Genomic DNA, 22,516 nt, shown 5'->3' on the forward strand with positions numbered 1-22,516 from the left:
AAATCCTGGCTATATTTGACTATCATTGTGAATCTTGTATTATGAAATCATCGCATGAACGAAATATGATGCGATTTTTGCTCCGGTAAACGTGTAATTCTCCGGAGAACCGTGTTTGGTTGTGAAAGGTTGGCAATCGTGACAATGGATCAGTCGACAAATCTACATTCACGGCAAAGGTGGTTGAAGTATTATGTGTGTGTGTCTGTGTGTGTGTCTGTGTGTGTGTGTGTGTGTGTGTGTGTGTGTGTGTATGTGTGAGTAAGGCAGATCATGAATCATATAATAGAATATTGGTCGGGTGAAAATGACCATAGTAGTCTAAAAATCATGAATACCAACAAGAACAACAAGAATAACAACAACCTTTGTTTAACACGAACCTTCATAAGGTCCCTTTTTCACTGTCCAGGGCTCGTCCGAGTCGAAATGAGTATCCCCTCCTATACCTGGCCCGGGGTAGTAGGCGTGGGCCAAGAATCCACCTTCTCCGTCAAACGCGGTGTTGTCGTCGTGGTATCCTTTGGCGAAGAAAATCACGATGTCCGGGTTCTGGTCTTTGGAGACTTTGGTGAAGCGTAGAGGCGCGTAGGTCGCCCACACACCGAACGCCTTGTCGATTGCCTCGTGCGTATTTTCTTTGCCGACTTTTGGGGTGAAATTGTTGATGCTACAGATATCATAATGTTCAGTTATTGTCGTGTGAAAGCTAGATAATTCTAGTTGTCTAATGAGACTAGTTGGGTGATATGCCGGTAATCTAATTCTAAAATAATTTGCGTAACGTTCCTATGCTCTAAATCTAATCTAATTTCTGATTTTGCTGAAAACGGTACAGGAGAACTGTACAAATGTAACTCATTTTCCAAGTTTTTACGAATTCAGTAAATTTTAGTCTAATCTAATTTGGAGAAGCTGATACATTTTTAGTTGTCCAGCTTTCATACATAGAGATAGACACATGTATAGCATTAAGTGTCCCAGGTTTAGTCAACGAAGTCAGGTCACTGAGTATTCATCATACGCAATATGCAGATGATATTCATGCGTGCGTAACCTCTTTACGCTGCATTACGCACGCAATCGCTTGATGCAGCGACATAGTGCGTTGTTATTTACGCACAACTCTCATTTCCACAACAACTACGGCTGCACTGTAGCCGTACACAACTACACAGTCGCACGACTCGATTGTGGTATTTAACGCTGTAACATACAGCGATCCAACTACACAGTCCTACACCCTTGTTTTCGTAACACGCGATTAATGAGGATGAGTTAATTTCATTGGAAATCCTTTGTAGCCATCCACTGTTTCACGACACAAATAGTAGTACGTAGTATATGTAGTATATGTAGTATATATGTTGAGCGCATAAAACCGTACGTAACATGCAAAACCAAGCGGTGCCTTTCGACGGCACGCTACAGCATTTCACCAAATATTGATTATTATAGAAGGGGTGAAAATGAGTTCACGAATACTACTCTCTACAATGCGGTGCAGTGCAGTTATGGCACTGCCTATAATCGAGGAGGTTAGAAACTATAACAAAACCATGTTGAGAGATTATCAGGTCGCAACGTACACGATTACCTTTGCAAATATACTGACTACTCGCAGGCGATGAGATTACGGAAACTGCACCTCATTTTCTCAGCGGTATATATTCCTGATTAAAAACCATTTAAATGATATAACATGTGTTACTATGTAGTATGTCTGAATTATCACGATTTATCTTGCATGGGACTGGCCTTGGTGATTATTATCGTGGGCTGCGAGCGCTACGTGATCAATGCAAAATCCAACTGTAAAGGCGAAGCGTAAATTATTCATTGTGAGGCTTTGGGAGAACTGATGCATTCGTATGTGTATTCCAAATGTAAATTTGGACGCCCAAAATAAAAGAGCTTTGTCGGATTCTCGTAATCCTGTTTCCCGTGACCAATGACCATGACCAATGACCATTAGGGGTGTTCAAAAATAAATATACCTACTATTTTATTTGAATCCAAATTTTTCGACGGCAATAACAACGGCATCTCGATTGCATCCATGTTGCTTACATTACCATTGTGTTAATATGCACTGTTCCGCATGATGCAATAAACTTTTAAAAGTTGGATGAACATAAATGTTTGAAATTTTTGTTTTATATTTTTATATCATAAATAGAAACTTTCTTCTCCCGTAGCAATGCGGCTACTGGCTGGAATTGAACCAAATTTTGCGTGTAGGGTTAAATTAGGCAACCTAACAATTTTATCAAGTCATTTTTGAACACCCCTAATGATCATGATCATGCATCTCGGAACAGATTGTTCCTAAGCACACAAAGATCTCTTATGATGAAGTTTTGTTGGCGTTATATATCCGCGGACTCGTTCGTTTCGCAAATACCATGAATATCTGATGATGCATGGGTTCAAATTGGTTTAATTCATACATGTTAAGACTTTTGCGATTTCTCAATCTGATTTTGAAAGGGTTTTTGAAAGGATTTTGAAAGACCCTTTTTCACCCTGGTGCGTATTTTGCCATCAGCCTGAAGGGCATCTTTCGGATGAAATCTTTGTTGCCTTTTCCATTCCAAATCCAAATCAAGCCATTCGGGGTACAGAACTTGAGAACAACACTAAACAATATGTTCAAGTTCATATAGTAAACTTATTGACTAAAAGCTTTTCGACTGACTCTCATCAGTAGCGAACGTCAGTAACACGAAATAACATCCAATCACACACGCTGGACGCTATAACTATATCAGCATCTTTCTAAGAAGTTGCAATCACCAAAAAGAGAATCCATGGACAGACAGAATAATGATGTAAATTGGGTCGGAGAAAGGCTGCTTCTATATACCGTACATTGTTCTACAGTTTTAGCTCCATTCATATGATCATGATCATACGTCAATGTCCCATGTTCATTGAGTACGATTAAATGCAGGCCTATTACGTTGGTTTCCTTCAAATAATCATTACACACCGCAAAAGCAGTAATTGTCCCCACAATATCTACGTGTGTAATCCGTAATAATCGGGTCAAGAACCTAATTAATGCGGATTGCTTCCTAATCCAGAGGCCCTAAAAAGGTGCATCGGAGAACAGTACTGCATACCAACGATTTGCCAATTGTCGGGCTACAAACTGTGGAATCATACTATTTTCCACCTGGTGATATTTTTTTTACAATATGCCAACCATCGCTGACACATCTGCGATTAACGTGCTGCCAGTTTGACGTATCCATTTATTAGAGTTTTATATAATAAGTCTAATGGACATTTATACGTTTATCGTCTATTACCATCTATACACCAGTGGTTACCTTACTGTGATATACCCGATCGCCTCTCAGTACTTACTTAGATTTAACCATATCGTTATGAAGTTGATTAAGGAAGACTTATTGCACTGAATGTCGTATTTCTTTTTCGCGATTTTCACTACACTCTTCATGAAACTAGGTCGCAAAAGTAAGGCAGGGGAGAGTCAGACGTCAGACTCGCAGTCGCTAATAATTTCTTGCATCGTTCCGCCAAACAGTTTATAATTTATATGTGATCTTTATCTATATTCTGCCTGTACTATATATAAAGTTTAAGCAGTGATGCAGCATGTTACGAGATTGCTGGTGTAATCTGTTATGCTATGCATTTTCCGCGATTTGAACTTGTTGGATGAGGGAAACGTATGAAGTTATTCATGCCATGAATGATGCATTTCCCAACGTTTATCGATTCGTATTTCTAGGCCTAAGTCGGAATATCTACAGAAGCATGAAAAGGTTTTTATATGGGTCTGTTCGAAAACACAATCATAGCGATTGTCATTCGTTACACCTAAGACAAGTATATCAATACGAGTATATATAGAATTATAGATGGAGCATGGCGTGCCTGTGCAGTGCAGCACTGCGCACTGCGCAGTATACGATAACTGGTGGATATTGTGCCGAATACAGCAATACAATATGCAACCTTTGTTAAATTGTGAAATATTGCATTAGGTCTGACGTTCGCAAGATCCGAATCGTGAGTCTATTAAGCGGCTAACTGTTAAATTAATCAGGCTTCTCATAAAACGACATAATGGCGTTGCACCTACTTCAAATTCGTGTCAATCTAAGATGAATGCAAAGTTTCGAAGTGTTAATAAATGTGCTTGTTGTTGTTTGGCGTTTTCATGGTGTTTGCCGACTACTATGTCCATTTACACAAATCCGATATTCTTTATTAGGATTCCGCAGCTGCCGACTTGTAGCACTGCCCACTTCTAGGCTTTTGTAAGACACCGCTCACGCGGATCATATGGCGAGGAAGAGCCTTGATAAACCTCTAACACTTGGGATGGGATTCTGGAGTCGAATTTGGTCGGAATCGGACCCGCAACCTATTGCTGTTGCAGCTGTGGATCACACCCCTGCGCAATCTTGCTACTCAATAAATGTGCTTCGTTATAGGTGTAACAATATATTGGGTGAAATTCAGAATAACCGAATTTATTTTTTGATCCGTCCAAGTATTTATTGTTATGTCCCTATATTCCCTATAATTTGCGAATATCGATTTCTTCTGTGACTTTGCGCCGCGGTGTTCGTCTCTACACTGAACCGATTTACCGCAGACGGCAGCCGAATACTGTATTAAAATTCATGTTTGGGAATCCCTGATCTTTGCAATCAACACCGAGCAGTGACTGTTAGTGAATTAACGATAATAAAACGGTGCAAGTTGGAAAATATGATGTACAACGAGTCGCGGTTTCTCCCTGAGCCACAAACAATTCGTCACAACTGCAGTAAATGTGTAATCGATTATCACTACTTTGGAATCATGTGAATATTAGCTTGGAAGTCATAATCTGAATACGTAAGTGTTTTATCATTCTGAAACAACACATGCATGGCGCACTGGATATAACAGTCGAGCTTCTCGAAAAGCCTACTCCATTCGTATACAGTATTTCGCGTTTCCAGATATTAACTGTCTCTTGAAAACCACCTTGTCAGTTCATTTCCTCCCTGAGTTCCCCAATTTCAGTGTGGAAATTATTTCATTCTTGAGTAATATCCCTATCGTTTTAACGGGGCTAATTTCCAGTTGTACAGTGTCGTTTTGTTTTCATTTATTAACAATGTCTCTAACCAACGCTACCACAGGCCCATATCAAGATGAAAGAGCATTAAAAAGTATCAAGTTTCCTTCAGACACGTCTGGAGCATGATGTTTGACACCGTAGATACCAATATTTTTGTAAAATTTTGAAATTTTAAGACAGACAGAAGTTTATTTTCAGGTGTAAGAAAGTAATGCTGTGAAATGGTGGCCAGCGATACGACCTTCAGGTCTTCAAGTCAGTTGGTCACCTAGATTGTTGTAATATGTTCTGTAGTGGTTGGATTTGATTCAAACGTTGTATGTAGCGTATTATTATTAGATCTCACAATTTTTCCCAACTAGCCAGTTAAATTCGGTTAAAATAGATGTTCTTTAACAACCCAAGTTCGACGACTCTTGAGGTACGGAACTGCAGTAAACAATTGAATAATAGGACCCATACTGATACGACTATTAACGTACAAAGTTCTGTATTTCAATATCAATATATTATTCGATTGATCCCTATGTTAACTCACGAGTATGTAATCTTCGATTTCGGCCACCCCGATCCCATAACTGCGTATCTTTTCGACCGACTCCCAGACGTAACTTTGTCGGTGTTCGCGCATCTAGGCCGGCGCATCATCGCTTTAGTCTTGTCGTCAAATATACCAGTTTGGGGCAAGCCAAGAAACTTTTGAAGGTTCAAGATGGCTTCCCGTAATCCGATTTGTCCCTGGACTTCTCCGTCGGGACTGGTGAGCCCACTGGGCGCCGCATAACCATATTTAATGAGGTAATCCTGAAACATTAGAAACATCTCCTCGTTGTCAGAGTCATATATACGGGGACCGGATAGAGAAGCATCGCGTGGTACAGAATATTTTAGCTTATAGTCACGGAGGATGTATGATATAATTCGGTAAAATCGTGAAGATTTATGTTCTGATAATTTTACCGTAATAACTGATACAAGAACGGTGTATTTGAACGATTTACGTCCTTATTTACAACAGCGGTCATTGTTAATCACGTTATTGAAGGTCAGAAGTGGTCAGTGTAGTCATCGCTGATACCGGATTCTGAAGTAGAACTACAAGTAACGATGTACTTTGTAACCCTGCGGTTGGGATTGAAACACATGGGTTGGCATGATCTATGAAAATCGCGCAAAATTCCCCCTCCCCACAAGCAGTTTCCATATTTGCACGTTTTGCAATCACACGGCCCAAATGACTAAATCTGTTGATATAATGTATACAAGGGAGAACTACCATAATTCAATTGTGAATGTTTTTGTGCATTGGCCAGAAAGGCGATGTGATATACTTATATATATTTTGTAGCTCTGCAATATCGTATTGTGTACACTGTGCAGTGTGCATCCAAAAGATATTTGCTGCATTTTGTGGCATAGTGGCGAATGTCTGATTACTAATACGGATCCTAAAATGAGACACTAAGCATGTAATAAGGTATTGTCGTTTCGCATTCCCATAAACCAAAACATTTCGTAAACATTTGGTGATGTCATTGGTATCGCGACTTACCGTATGTGACTTACGAATTGAGCATCGATTTCTGCTAAGCGACAGAGTAATGGAACATGCTGGTATCGATTGAATTAGGCCTTGCCGTGAAAAATGATAATATAATGTATGCTAGGAGCGTGTCAGTCTTGCTACGGAGAGACGTATAGAAGTGGTTTCTTTCTTTACGTACCATTTCCATGCTACTTTCGCGTTTCTGGCGTCCGTGTGATTTTGTGAAGTCTTCCCTTGTAAATATCCGCATATCCGAGTTTGCTTCGTTGAAAAGTGAAAACAGTGATAACGTTGCTAAACAATATGAGACTATTCCTACCCAGAGTCCATTCGAAGTCATTTTGGTACTTTCCTAACCCTAAAATTAACTATAAAACTAGATCATTGAACAAAACAGTCGGTAACTGAATCATGCCTTGAATGGCCCCCAAGAGAATAGATACTGTTGAATAGTATATTCATATTGAACTGAACCCGAATATTTTCTGCTGACACTGGTCAGGGATAATCGACAGCGACTAGTAGCTACTTTTATAGACAGTGACACTGGACTGCTGTGCTGCTTCATGCTCCAGAACTCGACTCGATGCTCTGTTGTTATGATACTTTGCTATACGAGATCTGAATTTTATGCGATCCGCGGGTTGTCTTCTCTCCCATTGCTTTTTCCGGTCGCCACGAAATAATACGAGAGAGCCGAATTTGAGAGTTGCAAATTCGAGATATACAAATACATATAGCCTACATACAATTATGCAATTATACCTATTTCATTCCCACATTTACAACATTCATCATATTGCAATACCGCACCATTGCTACAATATAAAATCAAAGGTAGGAGTCGGAAGAACGAGTTATCAATCAAAGTAACACCTCAGCTCACAAAAGCGATAAAATGCAATTAAATCGTAACGTGACGCACTGGTTGTTGTTGTTGTTGTTGGTGGTAATGTTTAGTGTTAGTATTCAGTGTCTCGATGTCTATGGTCATTTTACACCAGGCCGATATTGCTTATTTTGATTCCTGATCAGTTGACTTGTGGCACGGCGCTCATGTTGATAAAATTCAGAAATAATCACATAAAATGAACTGGTAAATGAAGATACAAAAGTTGTTTCTGTGATACCCGACGAAATAGATATAACTGAGGTGAGTGGAGGAAGGTAGGTCGCAATGGTCCAAAGAATACATTTTTATTCATAAATATATTTCGAATCCAGAACTACTAATGAGCTTTAGCAAAATCATGGATGAACATGAAACGCATATTTCCAAATAAAAATGATTTTAAAATACGAAGAAATAACGAAAGGAAAGCTGTTTGAAAAACGTATCTTTTTTGTTCCATTGTGCCTCAAAGGCGAAATCAAACCACATCAGGATTAGGCTATGGCTGATATGACACAACTGAATCATCGAAGCGATTTATATTCTTCATGCCTGGTTTTAGAGATATTCACCATGTACCATTGTGTCCCTGGATCCATTGTATCCTGTATCCACCTTCTCCTAGCCTACTGGTAATAGGAACGCCTGGTAAATTCAGTAGACCCCGTCTCTATCTCGTAGGCATATTGAATGAATCAGACATTCACAAAGACTCCTTGGTATCTCGGGGCCCCCCATTCCATATTTGGGACTGGATCAGCTTGAGTAATACGACAAATACCATTGTGTTATGCTATTCGCGGCAAGCATGTGGTGGTATTCTGAAGTCGAGAAAATGCGGCAAAGATCAGAAGTGATTGGTGGTTGGGGTCTTGTCATTTCATATCAGCACCAACCGCTGAGCCGCTCTCAGGGGTTCCCTGAATGTCAAGACACACGCTTAACTCATACGTATGATTTGTGATGACACCCTCCCTGGCAATCGTTGGTTGCATATAATTAGCAGGGATATCCCTGGTAATTAGGCCCGGTCAGTAGTCGAATATTGACTGTCTGTCTTATGCAGTGACGTACGCGGGGAGGTTGGGGAACGAAACCGAAACTTCGTCCTTCTGAAATGCGATATTTATAAGCTCATTCGCAATTTAGCGAATGGTATCACACTGTTGCCCCGATGTTCGTACAGAGACACCTGTGCCAGTCAATCCAGAGTCTCCAACGTTATCCAACGTTCTAAACTAGTGTGTACACATTTTACGTCCGTGGGGATTGACATATTCCGATATTCCATGGTAAAATCCCTTGAAAACGGAAACTTGACCATCAGCACGAGCGCGGAGAGAAGCTTGCTAATCTCTCGATCGTTGCTATGCGCAACCAATCACGTGATTGAGGTCTTGCAAATAGCATGTTATACGACCGAGAACATAGTAATGAAACTTTTCTCCTCATCCAACGATTCGGCGTATCGGAAATCGGTGGCCCGATTAGCGACGACCATATCCGATCAGCGGGTTGTAGGGCACGCATTCTGAATAGGCTAACTTCCTGAACATCGTCTCAATGAACGTAGGTCATGTCTGTGAAGTAATCAAACCGATTTTCAAGTCAAGAATTATGAGGTGAAAATGAAGTGAATGCTAGTGCCACCATGTATAATGTATTGTAAGTAATTAGGCGAATGTTTGAAAATTCGATATCATTGATTCGACAGTTATAAAGGTCCGAACTCGAACTGTATTTCAGACCGACAAAATTCTTGCTAAAGATACGTTTTGCGCTCTACGACACTTAAAACTAGCCTACTAAATAAACCATTAGGAATCAGTATCAGATTATTAATATTTTCATGCTTTCAAAACACCACAAAACTGCGATACAATGAAAAGATAGGAAGGCGTCGAAACGACTTGGAGTAGTCTTTGACATCATACACCCACCTGGGCCTAGGCGATATAAAGAAGAGGCATGAGCGCACACTTGATGAAAGTAATAAATGATAACATAAAATGACAAGCGACGAAAATTGTATCGCCCGGTCTACTCCTGTGTCACATTCAAATTGATAGGCACATGCATCGTCGACGACAATTGACCTCGACCATCATCTCCCTGTTGTGGATTAGGTGTGTCGATGCGATACGCTAGACCAGAGCGGGCAACTTTTCCGGTCTGCGGGCCTGATATGGGAAAATGAAGTACTTGGCGGGCCGGATTACAGAATCGATACATTATTCGCGTATATATCCATCCACATATATAAGGAATAAATGGTACTTAATGTACACTTCAAGAATAAAGCATATAGATTAACAACAGTATTTAATGAATATATTAACCTAATGTACTTAATAGCTGTTGGAGTCAATCAGACATCAGTGGTCGATCAAAGTTGTCAACAATTTCTTTGAACTCTGACTGCATGTTGGATGCAGTAACCCTTAGTCAAGACTACGCGTTAGGGCTATTCAAAAATAACTTTTTTTTCAGATTCCAGCCATCATTCACTGAATATATTGTCAGGTTACCCTAAAGACGCTGCACATCAAATTTGGTTCAATTCTAACAAGCATAAGCCGCCGCAGAGCCAATTAAAAATTTTAATTTATTAGGACAATTACAAAAAAAATTCAAATTTTTCTGTCAACCCCATGAAATTGCTGAGTTGTCTTCAAAGACGATGCAAAACAAATTTGACTAAATTCGAACTAATAGAAGCGGAGTTATTTGAGTTTTTCGTTGATAATTCTCGGACCGTTTGCTGTAACGATAAATGACATAAGAATGAAGATAAGTCCGAAGTTCTGTTCTCGTTGTGGCAATTGCAAAAAATCCCGATTAATGCAGACGAAATGATTTTGCAGTATAGATTAGACTCGGACAAGAGACCCACAATCTCTATTTGTCCTCCCTGAGATTAGGATAAATTGCAATATAATAATATGTTACGAAGGTTATATTCGTCTACAAGTTATTCGATCAGACTAACCTTCAACGGTCGAGGTATTTATTTCTATTTCGTCTCGACGAAATCATTTGTAGTGAGCAATTGCTGACACAATGGCCATTGGTCAGGGCTGGCCAGGTCCAGGTGGGAGTCTGATTTCAAAGACTACTCGAAGCCGTTTCGACACGTTCCTATCTTTTCATTGTATCGCAGTCTTGCGGTGTATGGAAATGATGAAATTGATAATAAAATAAATTAAATTGTTTTCTTTTGAAAGTCACCCAAGCCGACACATTTTCACACTGACTGATCAAAAATCTGTGAAATCCTACGAAGAATAGGAACGTGCGTCTTCAAGTACAGTTACATTGTCCATCCACCTTAAAGTTGTAATTCAAGCAGTCTATATTGAATCAATAGAAGCCGGTGTTCGATATTACCAGGTAAGGTTTTGGGTTAGGCTATCGATGACTCCGAATGTCGCATGTACCTCATGCCGCAACGCGGCTATTCTTTTCTGTGGCATGTCTGCAAGCGCGGTTCGCGAATAATATATATGAGAATCGCGATGCTACAAGAAAAATCAAATATCAATGCTTGTGATTTTCACAATTACAGATATATATTTCATTTATTGCAAAGCACGGACGGGGTTTCCATTCGCAATGACGACATGGCAACGAACATTGAATGTGTTGTAATACTGACATCTAACGGAGGACATGGAACCTCGGCGGCTTACCGTTGTAGACCAGATAATTATAACCTTGGGTATCCGGTTTTGGAGACGGAGTAACACCACAATGTTATTGATTTCATGCGAATCCAGACTGAATCCGTTCTGTTCAGTGTATTATTTACAATTTTATGAGATCGATACACCACAAGATTGCGATACAATGAAAAGATAGGGAGGTGTCAAGTAGGGATGGTGTGAACGTGAGGTTCGCGTTCGCGTTCTGTGTGTGAACCTCTGAAATTTGGAGGTTCGCGTTCACAACAGAACCTTGGTAGGTTCTGCACTGTGGACCTTTTTCATGTAATATAGTTTTCACTTCAATATAACATCTTTGGTTCAAATTTTTCGCATTTCAACTGCGAGCCACTCTATGCATGGCGCTGGCAGCATAAAAAAAATCAACACTAAACGAGCATGCACATTGACAATCTCAAAAATTTACTTGCTTTGTTACAAAAGTTTGCTCGAAATATCCAGCTTTCCGTTTGTGAATATTTAGTGACTATCTCCTGTGAGCTTGACCCGCAATCACACAACATCACGAGCGAAATACACTGCATGTAGTCATCGAATGATGCTTATTCAACCAATCCAGGAGATTAATATCTTTTTCGGATGCAAAAAATCTAGCAGGCATCAATCTTGACTTCACGTGTTTATTGTATCATTAAAACCAAATTCGTGCGATTGAGGTGTTGGCTACTGCTGTATAACTTGTTAATGGGGTAAAATCGGTAGCAAGTATAGAAACCCGTTTTTCACTCTGCTCAATATCAACGTTGCAATACTCAGACGCCAAATACATTGTCCGGTCTGGCCGAGACCGTTAAGGCGAAAGCATATATTCCCTTGCAAGTACTCGTCGAAATTGTTGGCAAAGCGACTGAAGATACTGATTTTATGGGATTATTATATAATTTGATTGCCCCATGCAGTTGATACATTTGGCGACGTTTAAAACGTCAGTAAGTAACCTACTTCTGCATTGTGGCATAATGTGGTCCGAGTTGTCGCTAAGTATTGTTTACAACTTTACATTAATATATCAACTCACTGAAATGTAGGGAATGCATTATAAGTCAATTATTTTATGTTGTGCTTGTCAGGTCTCAATAGCAATTTAATGTAATTGAAATTGTAATAAAGCAAAATTTTTGTCAAATTACAATTACAATTACAATTACACAAAATAAAAATGCGTCAATTACAATTACATTACAATTACATTGAAATATGTAATTAATTACATTCAATTACATTACAAATTACAATTGATCCAACTCTGGAATATTGAACGATTTTATAAGATGCAATACATTACCCAGCTACATATTCAATTATTCATGCGATACAATTCGAGCCTGCGCTAATGTTTGACGAGTATATAGACTATATTCGAATTCAATTTAAATAAAACAAGAGGTTTGGTTGAAATTAAAACAGCGAACAGAGATAGATATTTGCTATTTGCTTTACTACTGTAAGGTCCGATCACTTCGTTTGTGGTCAATTTATTTGTGAGAGAACAATGTATAGGCTCAGTAAAACGCGCGATCATTGAATGATTGGTCACTCTCACGGGTTACACCAGCGTTTCACGAACAATTCGAACAGTGATTTTTATCGACGCCGATTACTTGATGACTTGAAATTGACTCGTGAAACTTGCTCCGAGTCACGAGTCAATCCACATTTCTGATACGCCGAGTCAAGTCAAGTCAAGTCATTTTTGCAAAGTGACTCGAGTCAAGTCATACGAAAAAGATGACTCGAGTCTGACTCGAGTCAAGTCATGACTCGAGTCATCCCAACACTGATACAATCTCTATCTATTTCTGTCATTCCATCATCATCATCACATCGTCACGAAGATTGCTAGGATACTCAAGGTAGCTGCCGAGAAATAAATCACTAGTCTCGCACATGTAGGCCTACTACATTTGTAGGTATATCAGACGCGGTGTGTCGCCAATGATTCGCAGGCAGAGGTGATCATTAATGATCTTCTACTTTTTCGGAGTACTCTAGCAGGTCTTACCTACTTGCTCAAGTGGTTATATTTTTATACTACTTCTACTTGGACAGTTTTGAGGCATACTGTTTCTTCTCGCACTTTGGGATCGAGTTTGTCTCACTTTCCTGAGTGAAATTGACATAAGAATCGCGCAAAGTAGCCCCCTGTATCGCGGCAACTTGAAATATTTTAGAAAATTCTATGCATTAGCAATGTCATTGGTAACTTTGTGTCAGTCGCGAAGATGATCCCTGTTACCCTGTAAATTCGAAAGTATCCAGACCGCCTCGGATTACCTGCTAAAGGTATGCAACCCCTCAACCAAATCCACTGTCTGAAGCTATTTTTTTGAGTATTTTCCATACCTCTCATTTTCTAATCAAACTTGAGGTACGTTTGACATGTCTTGTGAAATTGCTACTTTTATTTGTAATTGAGTAGAAATTTACTCTGTTCTATTTTTTCTTGACACCAAATTCTTTCACTACCCCTGTCCATAGGAAAAATAGAATATATAATAATGCTACAGGAATTGTTTTAACAGACATTTTTAACAAACTCCACAGACATATTGGGATGCAATGAAAGAGCATCACAGACCTGAAACCTGCAGTTTGAGGGACAATTTTCCGGTACTCAATACAAGCAAAGACGCCTATAGGAACTGCATTCTCGTGCATTCTTGATACGCTGAGTAGGCCGGTTTCATACGTTATCGACTCAGTCACACAAAACCACAAGGTTGAGAATAACATATATTTAAAGAAAAATAATAGGAAATCATAATGCAGTATATTCGGAAATCATGTTGACCAACTCTATCCCACATTTCAATAATCTCTATGTGCATTATAACAGGACGGTGAAAACAAGCATATTGACACCAGTTAGTTGTAAATAGTTTGTGTTGTTGCTGTAACATTTAAAGCATATTTTCAAGAAGTGTAAACACCAGGGCTGGCCAATATCGAGTACCCGAGTGATTGGATTCTGAATCGAGTATTATGCTTCGAGTGGAGTACCACTCCTTATGATGTCACGACAGCATGACTGATGTTCCACTATGTACCTTTTATGCCACCACTACAAATATAATGCGAGTTATAAATCACAATAAAGATTATTTGGCATTTTTCGGCCATACCGATTTCATTGCACTTTGTGACAACGTCATGAGTTGATCACGACTTTGCAGATATGTCATTTTCATTAATGTGCGTAGATTTGTACTAAATGTTTCCTATGCCGCAATGCAGCTAATCGAGGTTTACAGTCTTCCACAGTAGAAAATGGTATTGTAACTATAATTCTAGTTGATATATCAACTATTAGTGGAAAGGCATTTATGATCTCAGTACTAGAAAAAATCATCTCTCAGTTCTGTGCTCGACTCAGATTCGAGTACTCGAAACATTGCGCCTAACCCCATCGAACCCCAACAGCCAAGAAAATAGGAAACTCTGAATATTCTGATTCTGAATATTCCAACACTATTTATCAGAGTTCATTACAACATCACATCGATTTATCCACAAGACCGCACAAAAATGTATGAATTGAGAAAATATATGATGGCAGTATCACGAAATGTGTAACAAAATGGACGGATTTTAAATCAGTCAACTTAGTTCTCGTATGTTTTTTATAAGATCGTGTCTCAAATCGACTGCAACACCCTGTTGATCTAATTGCGCTTTCATGTCGGTAGTCCAAGAAAGGTTCAGCACAGCATATGGCACAAGCGATAAATCTAACAAAGTTTCTTCGTCTTGATCTAATATCTTACCGAGAGAACTCTTCAAGTCAAACGGCACCCAATCCACATTGATGCATTCTCTGACAAAATCTTTCAAAGCAGTCAGCTTTTCATAAACTCCAAAAGTGCCTTGCAATATTTTGCCGTTCGGAAATTTGATTCGTAAAAGAGCGTATCTGTATTTTCGATTAATTTTCGGTTTTTCACGCATCGCTTTTGTGCGAAGTTGTTGATTCAACTCTACATCCTCTCTTTTACGCATTTGTTCTCTTTTGACTTCGTCCAGTGACAATTTATAGAAGGAATCCGGTAGATGAAAATTTGTGATTCTATCCGAAGCTCGGTATACTTTTGTATCTCTGAAAAGTTTGAACGAGAGAGGCTCACAAGTTGAAAGTAGTTCTTTTGCTTCTTTCAACATATCGATGCTCGACTCGTTTGGGAGCACAAAATATATTTCTTCCGCTCCATCATTATTTGGGAGTAATTTTTGGGCAAATCCGACAGCCATCAAAAATTCTTCCGCACCATCAACGATTGATACTTTTTCCGAGAAAACTTTGTTTCCTTTACGAATTTTTCGATATTTCATTTCATTTTCGTTATTTATTATATTGTCAAAATATCGGTTCAAAGTTGCAATGGCATCTCCTACTTTTTTGCGGTCTTTTGTCAGTGTGTGAATCATCAGACATGATGCGTGCGCCTTCTCGTCACTTCCCAATTTTAAAAGTAGTTCTTCTTTATAATGATTGAATAAAGATTCTTCATCAAAGATATCACCATTCAACGCCGACACGAATTTGACCCCTTCTACCGAAAAGACCTTGTCTGCATCGTGTGTTTGTGATGTGGAAGATAACACAGATGATTCAAAAGACTTTTTAAAACATTGAGGGCTGCGTTTATCCTCGGGAAGTTTTACGATCTTCTTAGGTGGCTTGTTTTTGCTCTCAAAACGTTCCATTGCTGCACTAGCTGCATTCGCTTGAGATTCGGAAATAGGTCTTTCACGTGTAGGTGGCATTGCGGTTCGAGATGGATGCGCGGCTCTGCTGTGAGTCGGTCCGTCTGTGAGCCGATGTCCTTCGCCTGCGTTACGAAATTTGGCTTCCATCTTAATTTTTTTAAAGAACTTCTTCATTATTGGGTTAGGAAACAACTTCAGGAACAAAATAAATAATCTGCAACAGAAGAATTACTGTAATACGGCCAATCAGGGTTTCAAGGCTTCAACAGTGAAAATTAGTATCGAAACTATAATTCTCGTTGATAAACAAACTTTCAGTGGCGAGGAGCGTATAATTTGAGTACTAGAAATTTTTTTCTTTTACTACCCGACTCGAATCACTAAAATTAATACTCGATTCAGATTCGAGTACTCGAATCATTGTGCCCGGCCCAAGTCGCATCACGGTAAACCAAAAATTTGTTTGAAATATTTGTTCTAAATGATTCACTCAAGCCTCACGGTTTGTTGGAAAGCTGACATTCAGACCTGCGCCATGCTAAAAGTTTTTTTGACATAGGTCTGCCATGCTAAGAGTTACAAAACTTCGAAGCAAACTCACAGCAAATTTATGACAAAAATTTGAATTTTTAATTTTGAAATGAAATTTCTCCGAGATGGGCCTGATTGGAATCGCTGGCTTTTTTGCCTGATATATCAGGTGAGCAGCGATGATTTTCCAACTTAAAAGTAATTTAATAAAAAATAATTAAAAAATAAAACATAGTGTGAGCTTGAGCACAGGACACCGATTCCATACAGGGAGATGGGTAGGTATCACATATTCCTTCAAATTTTAGCATAACACAGCACTGTCCTAGTACTTCCTAAAGAAGGCGTTAATTCGGAAAAACGGCTTCACAGTTTCGAGATTTTGCATTCCCCGTGTCGGTGCACTTTCTGTCCTTCGAATCCTTGATATGCCACAGTATGCAGAGTGGAACTATAGAGATTGCAGGTGGAACCAAATTGATTGTTTGTTTTTTCCATAGTGTCCTATATGGTGTCGACACAAGCAAATCGCACGGTTCAATGAAATTGTATCACGTCACAATTTCCATTTGGCTACAGGCAATTTGACGGTTATTTTTGACCGGCTTGCCGAGCAATAAATTTGTTGAATTGGGTATCAATCGAAAGCTGACTCTGCACTGATTACGAAAATATAAATTTTATTCCACTCATGGCCCTGGAGCCCCCACAATCAGCCCCAAATTATTCATTGTTAGGTAGATTGGCAGTGTGACGAAACAATGCTGTCTGGCGAGACGAGAGAATAACTCAAGAGCAAGGATGCGGCCGAGCGGCGAGAGTGGGATCAGCTGACGTCCCGGCTATGTGCAATCGCGTCGCAGAGAAACGCTGCGCTGTTGATACTTTTTCTATTTGCTTCGGTACAAGCGAGCACGCCTTATCAGCCTTTCCTTGACTTTTAAGGGTAGAACTGGGTCCACAGAATGTATTAGGGCCCTACCAATTTCCGCGCATTATCTTTCAACTGATAGAGATATTTAGGCTACGTCTAAGTAGTCTACATTGGATATGTCACATTATTATGATATCGATTGCCTTAGCCCGCTTGTTGCGTGTAGGGCTCCAGAGACGCGTGGCGCTGTTGATACTTTCTATAGGCGCTTCGCTAAAAGCGAGCACACATTACCAGCGTTTTCCTTGATTTGTAAGGGTAGAACTTGGTCCGCAGAATGTATTTGGTCCCTACCAATTTTCGCGCAATATCTTTCAGCTGATGGAGATATATAGGTTACGTCTAAGTAGTCTACATTGGATATGTCAGATTATTATGATATCGATTACCGTAGCCCGCTTGTTGTGTAGGGCTCTTGAGATGCGTGGCGCTGTTGATACTTTCGATAGGCGCTTCGCTAAAAGCTAGCACACATTACCAGCCTTTCCTTGATCTGTAAAGGTAGAACTGGGTCCACAGAATGTATTTGGGACCTACGAATTTTCCTGCAATATTCTTCAACTTATAGAGATCCTTCCGTCTCGGTATAGCTAAGTATACATTAAAATTGTATTAGCCCGCTTGTAGTGACGGTCCCCAGAGGCAAGTTGCGCTGTTGATGGCGGGTGTCGATGCTTTCTATACTATAGTCGCTTTTATGGTTAAGTGTGAGCAATGAGCATTGAGCATAGGCATACATTACAAGCTTTTATTTTATCCATAAGGGTAGGACTTGGTCCGCGAATGCAGCAGGTAAAATGTTGATTGTTGAATAAAGTTTAACAGCAGGGGTGTCAAATTAAACTGGTATCGCGGTCCGGATTCGATCCGTTATTAGAAAGCTTGCGGGCCATACCTGCCAAATGACTCCAATGTTACCACCAAATCCATACATCTTGTTTTTCACTGGAATATATCTGATATCACTATAAACGTTGACGTTGGAATTTGCTTTATCATTTTTCAATCACCAAACAGTTTTTTTGAATGCCGGGGACCTTTTGCGTCAAAGGTAATACAGTGGTATCACAGATATTTGAATTATATTCCTTCTGTAGCCTGTATTTATATTCCTAATGCAGTAAAACGGATTTTCATTATTTTTTCGCATCTGTGAATAACTGAATGTCCATTCAGCCCAACAGAGTTTGCACTTTTTCGCCTTCTCGGAATTTGGTGTCAAGGTCACCGGCATGGTGCTAATGGGGACTAGAATAAAAACTCAACACTGTAGTTGTATTACTACAATATCATATATTTACATTATCTAAATTTGCTGTCTTGAGTGAATGAGTGATGCAGACTGATTATACACAACTACTTTTTACATTACTAGTCCAAAGTACAAGTACAAATCAAGGAAAGGCTGGTAATGTGTGCTCGCTTTTAGCGAAGCGCCTATAGAAAGTATCAACAGCGCCACGCGTCTCTGGAGCCCTACGCAACAAGCGGGCTAAGGCAATCGATATCATAATAATGTGACATATCCAATGTAGACTACTTAGACGTAGCCTAAATATCTCTATCAGTTGAAGGATAATGCGCAAAAATTGGTAGGGCCCTAATACATTCTGTGGACCCAGTTCTACCCTTAAAAGTCAAGGAAAGGCTGGTAAGGCGTGCTCGCTAGTACCGAAGCAAATAGAAAAAGTATCAACAGCGCAGCGTTTCTCTGCGACGCGATTGCACATAGCTATTGCCGGGACGTCAGCTGATCCCACTCTCGCCGCTCGGCCGCATCCTTGCTCTTGAGTTATTCTCTCGTTCCGCCAGACAGCATTGTTGCGTCACACTGCCAATCTACCTAACAATGAATAATTTGGGGCTGATTGTGGGGGTTCCAGGGCCATGAGTGGAATAAAATTTATATTTTCGTAATCAGGGCAGAGTCAGCTTTCGATTGATACCCGATTCAACAAATTTATTGCTCGGCAAGCCGGTCAAAAATAACCGTCAAATTGCCTGTAGCCAAATGGAAATCGTGACGTGATACAATTTCATTGAACCGTGCGATTTGCTTGTGTCGACACCATATAGGACACTATGGTTTTTTCTATGTATCATAGCGACATCTAGCGACTGTGAAAATTTCATGGTGATTGGGGTTGCCAGTCGAAATTGGGTTTTTGGGTTGCTAGTCCCCTTGAGTATACCGGAGTGAAGTTTCTATTTCCAGTCATAAATCTAAAATGCGAAGTTCGGCAAACGCGTTAGGATCATCACTAATTGTGGTACAAAATTTCATCATTTTAATACACCACAAGACTGCGATACAATGAAAACATATGAAGGTGTCTAGAAGACTTGGTGTGGTCTTTGAAATCAGACACCCACTTGGCCTAGGCGATGCACATTCTAAAAGTACGTTGTACAAAGGTTCCATAAGTGAATTAGTATACCCTCAATCATACGTGGGGATAGGGTTTCTACACGTCAAGTCGAATTCACATCGCAAAACTGAAGAAAGGTTTATCTAGCCGACTTTTGATCACCACACAACATGTAACAGCGCACTTCGTGCTCTATTCGTACAGAATTTTTATACATTACTAACCGAGATCCACAAGGAAACAGGATAGACAGACAGACAGATTCTTTATTTTGTATGCGAGTTGGCACAGAGTTGGACCAAAACCGCTAAAACTGGTATTGAATATCGCTAGATCTCGATAAATCTTGAAACAAAATCGCTAAATAAAGTCTGCAATAATTCCTAAAATTGTTAAATTGAACCAGAATATCGGTATATTCTTGTCCGCTGTATTTTAATCGACTGTCTCAAATGCCACTTATCTTATTTCTAGTTATTATTATTATTACACACGGTACTACAGTGACGCTTATCGCCGTTTAGGCCTTGTGCGTCACAACACAGATTTATTGTACAGTTCAGATGCATTGACTTTTGTACAGTTATGAATTTCTAGTTATTTCTAGTTCATAATACGCAAGCGTCATTTCAGTAATCTCAAACAGCACAAAACGTTCCGCACATGTCAACAAAACAGATTGCTCTGCGTGACCAAGTTTGCCGTCATAACCACTCGCTATTATAGGCGTGATACGAAATGCCGCTGAAAGGGGATTTGAGGTGAAAATCACCCTGGATATACAAATGCTTTTCTCGATGCGTCCGTGAATATATAACGCGATTGTCTGATAGTTGTGAAAAATGCGCTTGCCGCCTTACCTTCACTGTTGTAACTGACGGCTGCGTAGTGCCTGGAGCAGTATGTAGCTGACCAGATATCAAGGTCGTGCTGTTCCGATACGTAACTGGCGACTCGCTGTCTTGAGAAGGGCGACTTTTGATCCACAGTTCATTCGGTACGGATAAACTGCAGAAAATAAGGTACGTCAAGTAGCGGAATAAAATGAGTCTAAACTCGTGCGAAAGAGGTCGGCGCTTATACCCGAGAGATACGAAAAAAGGGTGTTGTGATTTGCGAGAAAAAAGGTACACTTGCGCAATGCGCGACAGGATAGAGAAGCTTGCGCAATACGCAAGGGGTAATTAATATTGCACAATACGCAAAAGGATTATGATGGTAATTAAGCAATACGCGACAAAGGATTGCGAAGCTGAGTATAGTTGCCATGATATTGTGCAATTGTATGTGGGTCACGTGGTAATCCCAGTACTACGAGCACAGTAGCCAGTAGTTCCCTCGTAACAGATCCCTGGCGTTACCTAGGGACATTGCACTAAGGACCAGCGGTCTGCTACACCGTCTGCTACCCCCTTTGAAAGGGAGCGGAACAAGGTGACGTGGAAGAGTCAAATTAATGAATTATCATCGTTGGTATCTGCTACGAAGGAAAGCGACGCATGCGAGGATTTAAGGCGAACAAAAAAATATGCAAAAACATGCAGTTATGAATGATTGATGGATGTACCGAGTGAGACCCTAAAAGAAAAATATACAAAAACAACGAACAAGAAAAGTAAGCATAACAAGTAGGCTAAGTCACCCACGCAGCGGTGGCAATACGATGTTCAATTCGATCGCACCGCGCATAGCGCAAGGTTCTTACTAAATCACCGCATTGCGTGTGATCAAAGAGTCAGTATATATACAGGACCCTCGCCGGTACGTGTTGGGATGCTGGAGTGGGCTAGATTGGGGGTTGGTGTCGCTACCGAGCCACGGGCGTGCAGCGTCATAATTGCGTGCGTGTGGATAGTGGATGGCCGTGAAACACGGTGTGAAATTGAATTTCGGACCTCGGTATCAAAACCGGAGTTATTCGCACCAGTTGTGTTGCTCCGTTGCCGTATGTTTGTGCTGTTGCGCACCGTTGTAAATCAGTATCGGATCCCTCGATGTGATGTTAGGCGATCTGCCGTTATCCGGAGGAATCGGTGCGTGCGAATCTTTCGGCGGCGAACGTGGAGTCGGAAATGGTTGAAGTCGTGCGTTTGAGACAGGGTCGTGAACTGTGCTTCGTTCGGCTGTCGTTGACGGAATGTGCGAATCAATATCAAGGTTGTGTCCATCCATCACGCTGTTTGAGTGGTAGCCAGAATTGAACGATCGCAGTTCGATGTCCTGGTGGCCCAAGCATCCGAAGTCATCTTCAGATAGGCGGCTTACCGTCGTTCGGGTCGGGGATTGGGCGGGCAGGCTGAAAACAAGCTAGGCGCCAGCATAATGTGATAAAAACGGTCTAACGATTACTTGACGAACGAGCCTTGACGAAGTACAGCATATACGGAAAGTAAAGCAATGCAATTACCATAGCCTAATAACTCAAACCAGGCGGGGGTATGTATTCAACGAGAGGGAAGGTACTGCCCGATGTAGGACAGGACGCTACGGCCGGTCGGTTCGCCTATGATTCGGATCGATCGATCGAGTTAAGTGATGTATGTAAATGATGTGAGTGATATAGGCGTCGCGCGCCCGGTGTGTGTCGCGTACGGATGACAAATCTGGCAGTATGGTTTAAATAGGGTGTTACTCGTTGAATGAAACTTGAAGATGACCCTAATGACGATTCGAATTAGTGCGTGCAATCATAGCTGTGGTAGGCCATGCTA

The 22,516-nt window shown here is 40.4% G+C and overlaps 2 protein-coding genes across 2 annotated transcripts in view; both read right to left on the reverse strand.

The window, feature by feature from the left end:
• LOC145459233 (matrix metalloproteinase-14-like) overlaps positions 1-7,235 on the reverse strand; it is a 28,236-nt gene extending 21,001 nt beyond the window's left edge. Inside the window, exons 1-3 of the mRNA XM_080337876.1 lie at positions 6,832-7,235; positions 5,646-5,911; positions 384-670 (exon numbers count right to left, since the gene is read on the reverse strand). Of these exons, the coding sequence (XP_080194002.1) occupies positions 384-670; positions 5,646-5,911; positions 6,832-6,993 (715 nt within the window). The 5' untranslated portion in view covers positions 6,994-7,235. The remainder of the gene's footprint in view (positions 1-383; positions 671-5,645; positions 5,912-6,831) is intronic.
• A 6,747-nt stretch (positions 7,236-13,982) lies between these two features.
• On the reverse strand, positions 13,983-16,216 carry LOC145459135 (UBX domain-containing protein 6-like). The gene is made up of 2 exons (XM_080337763.1): positions 14,308-16,216; positions 13,983-14,272 (listed from the first exon to the last, which is right to left on the reverse strand). Exon 1 carries the CDS (start codon positions 16,143-16,145, stop codon positions 14,865-14,867), a length of 1,281 nt encoding a protein of 426 aa, XP_080193889.1. The 5' UTR covers positions 16,146-16,216; the 3' UTR covers positions 13,983-14,272; positions 14,308-14,864.
• Between the last annotated feature and the right edge of the window lie 6,300 nt (positions 16,217-22,516).

Source organism: Botryllus schlosseri, chromosome 16 (assembly GCF_051294905.1).
Source record: "Botryllus schlosseri isolate E-star chromosome 16, Bs_hap1, whole genome shotgun sequence".
Lineage (NCBI taxonomy): Eukaryota > Metazoa > Chordata > Ascidiacea > Stolidobranchia > Styelidae > Botryllus > Botryllus schlosseri.

Bases quoted from the DNA above. Each gene is read 5' to 3' on its own strand.
- LOC145459135 (XM_080337763.1), bottom strand. From the start codon at position 16,145: ATGAAGAAGTTCTTTAAAAAAATTAAGATGGAAGCCAAATTTCGTAAC.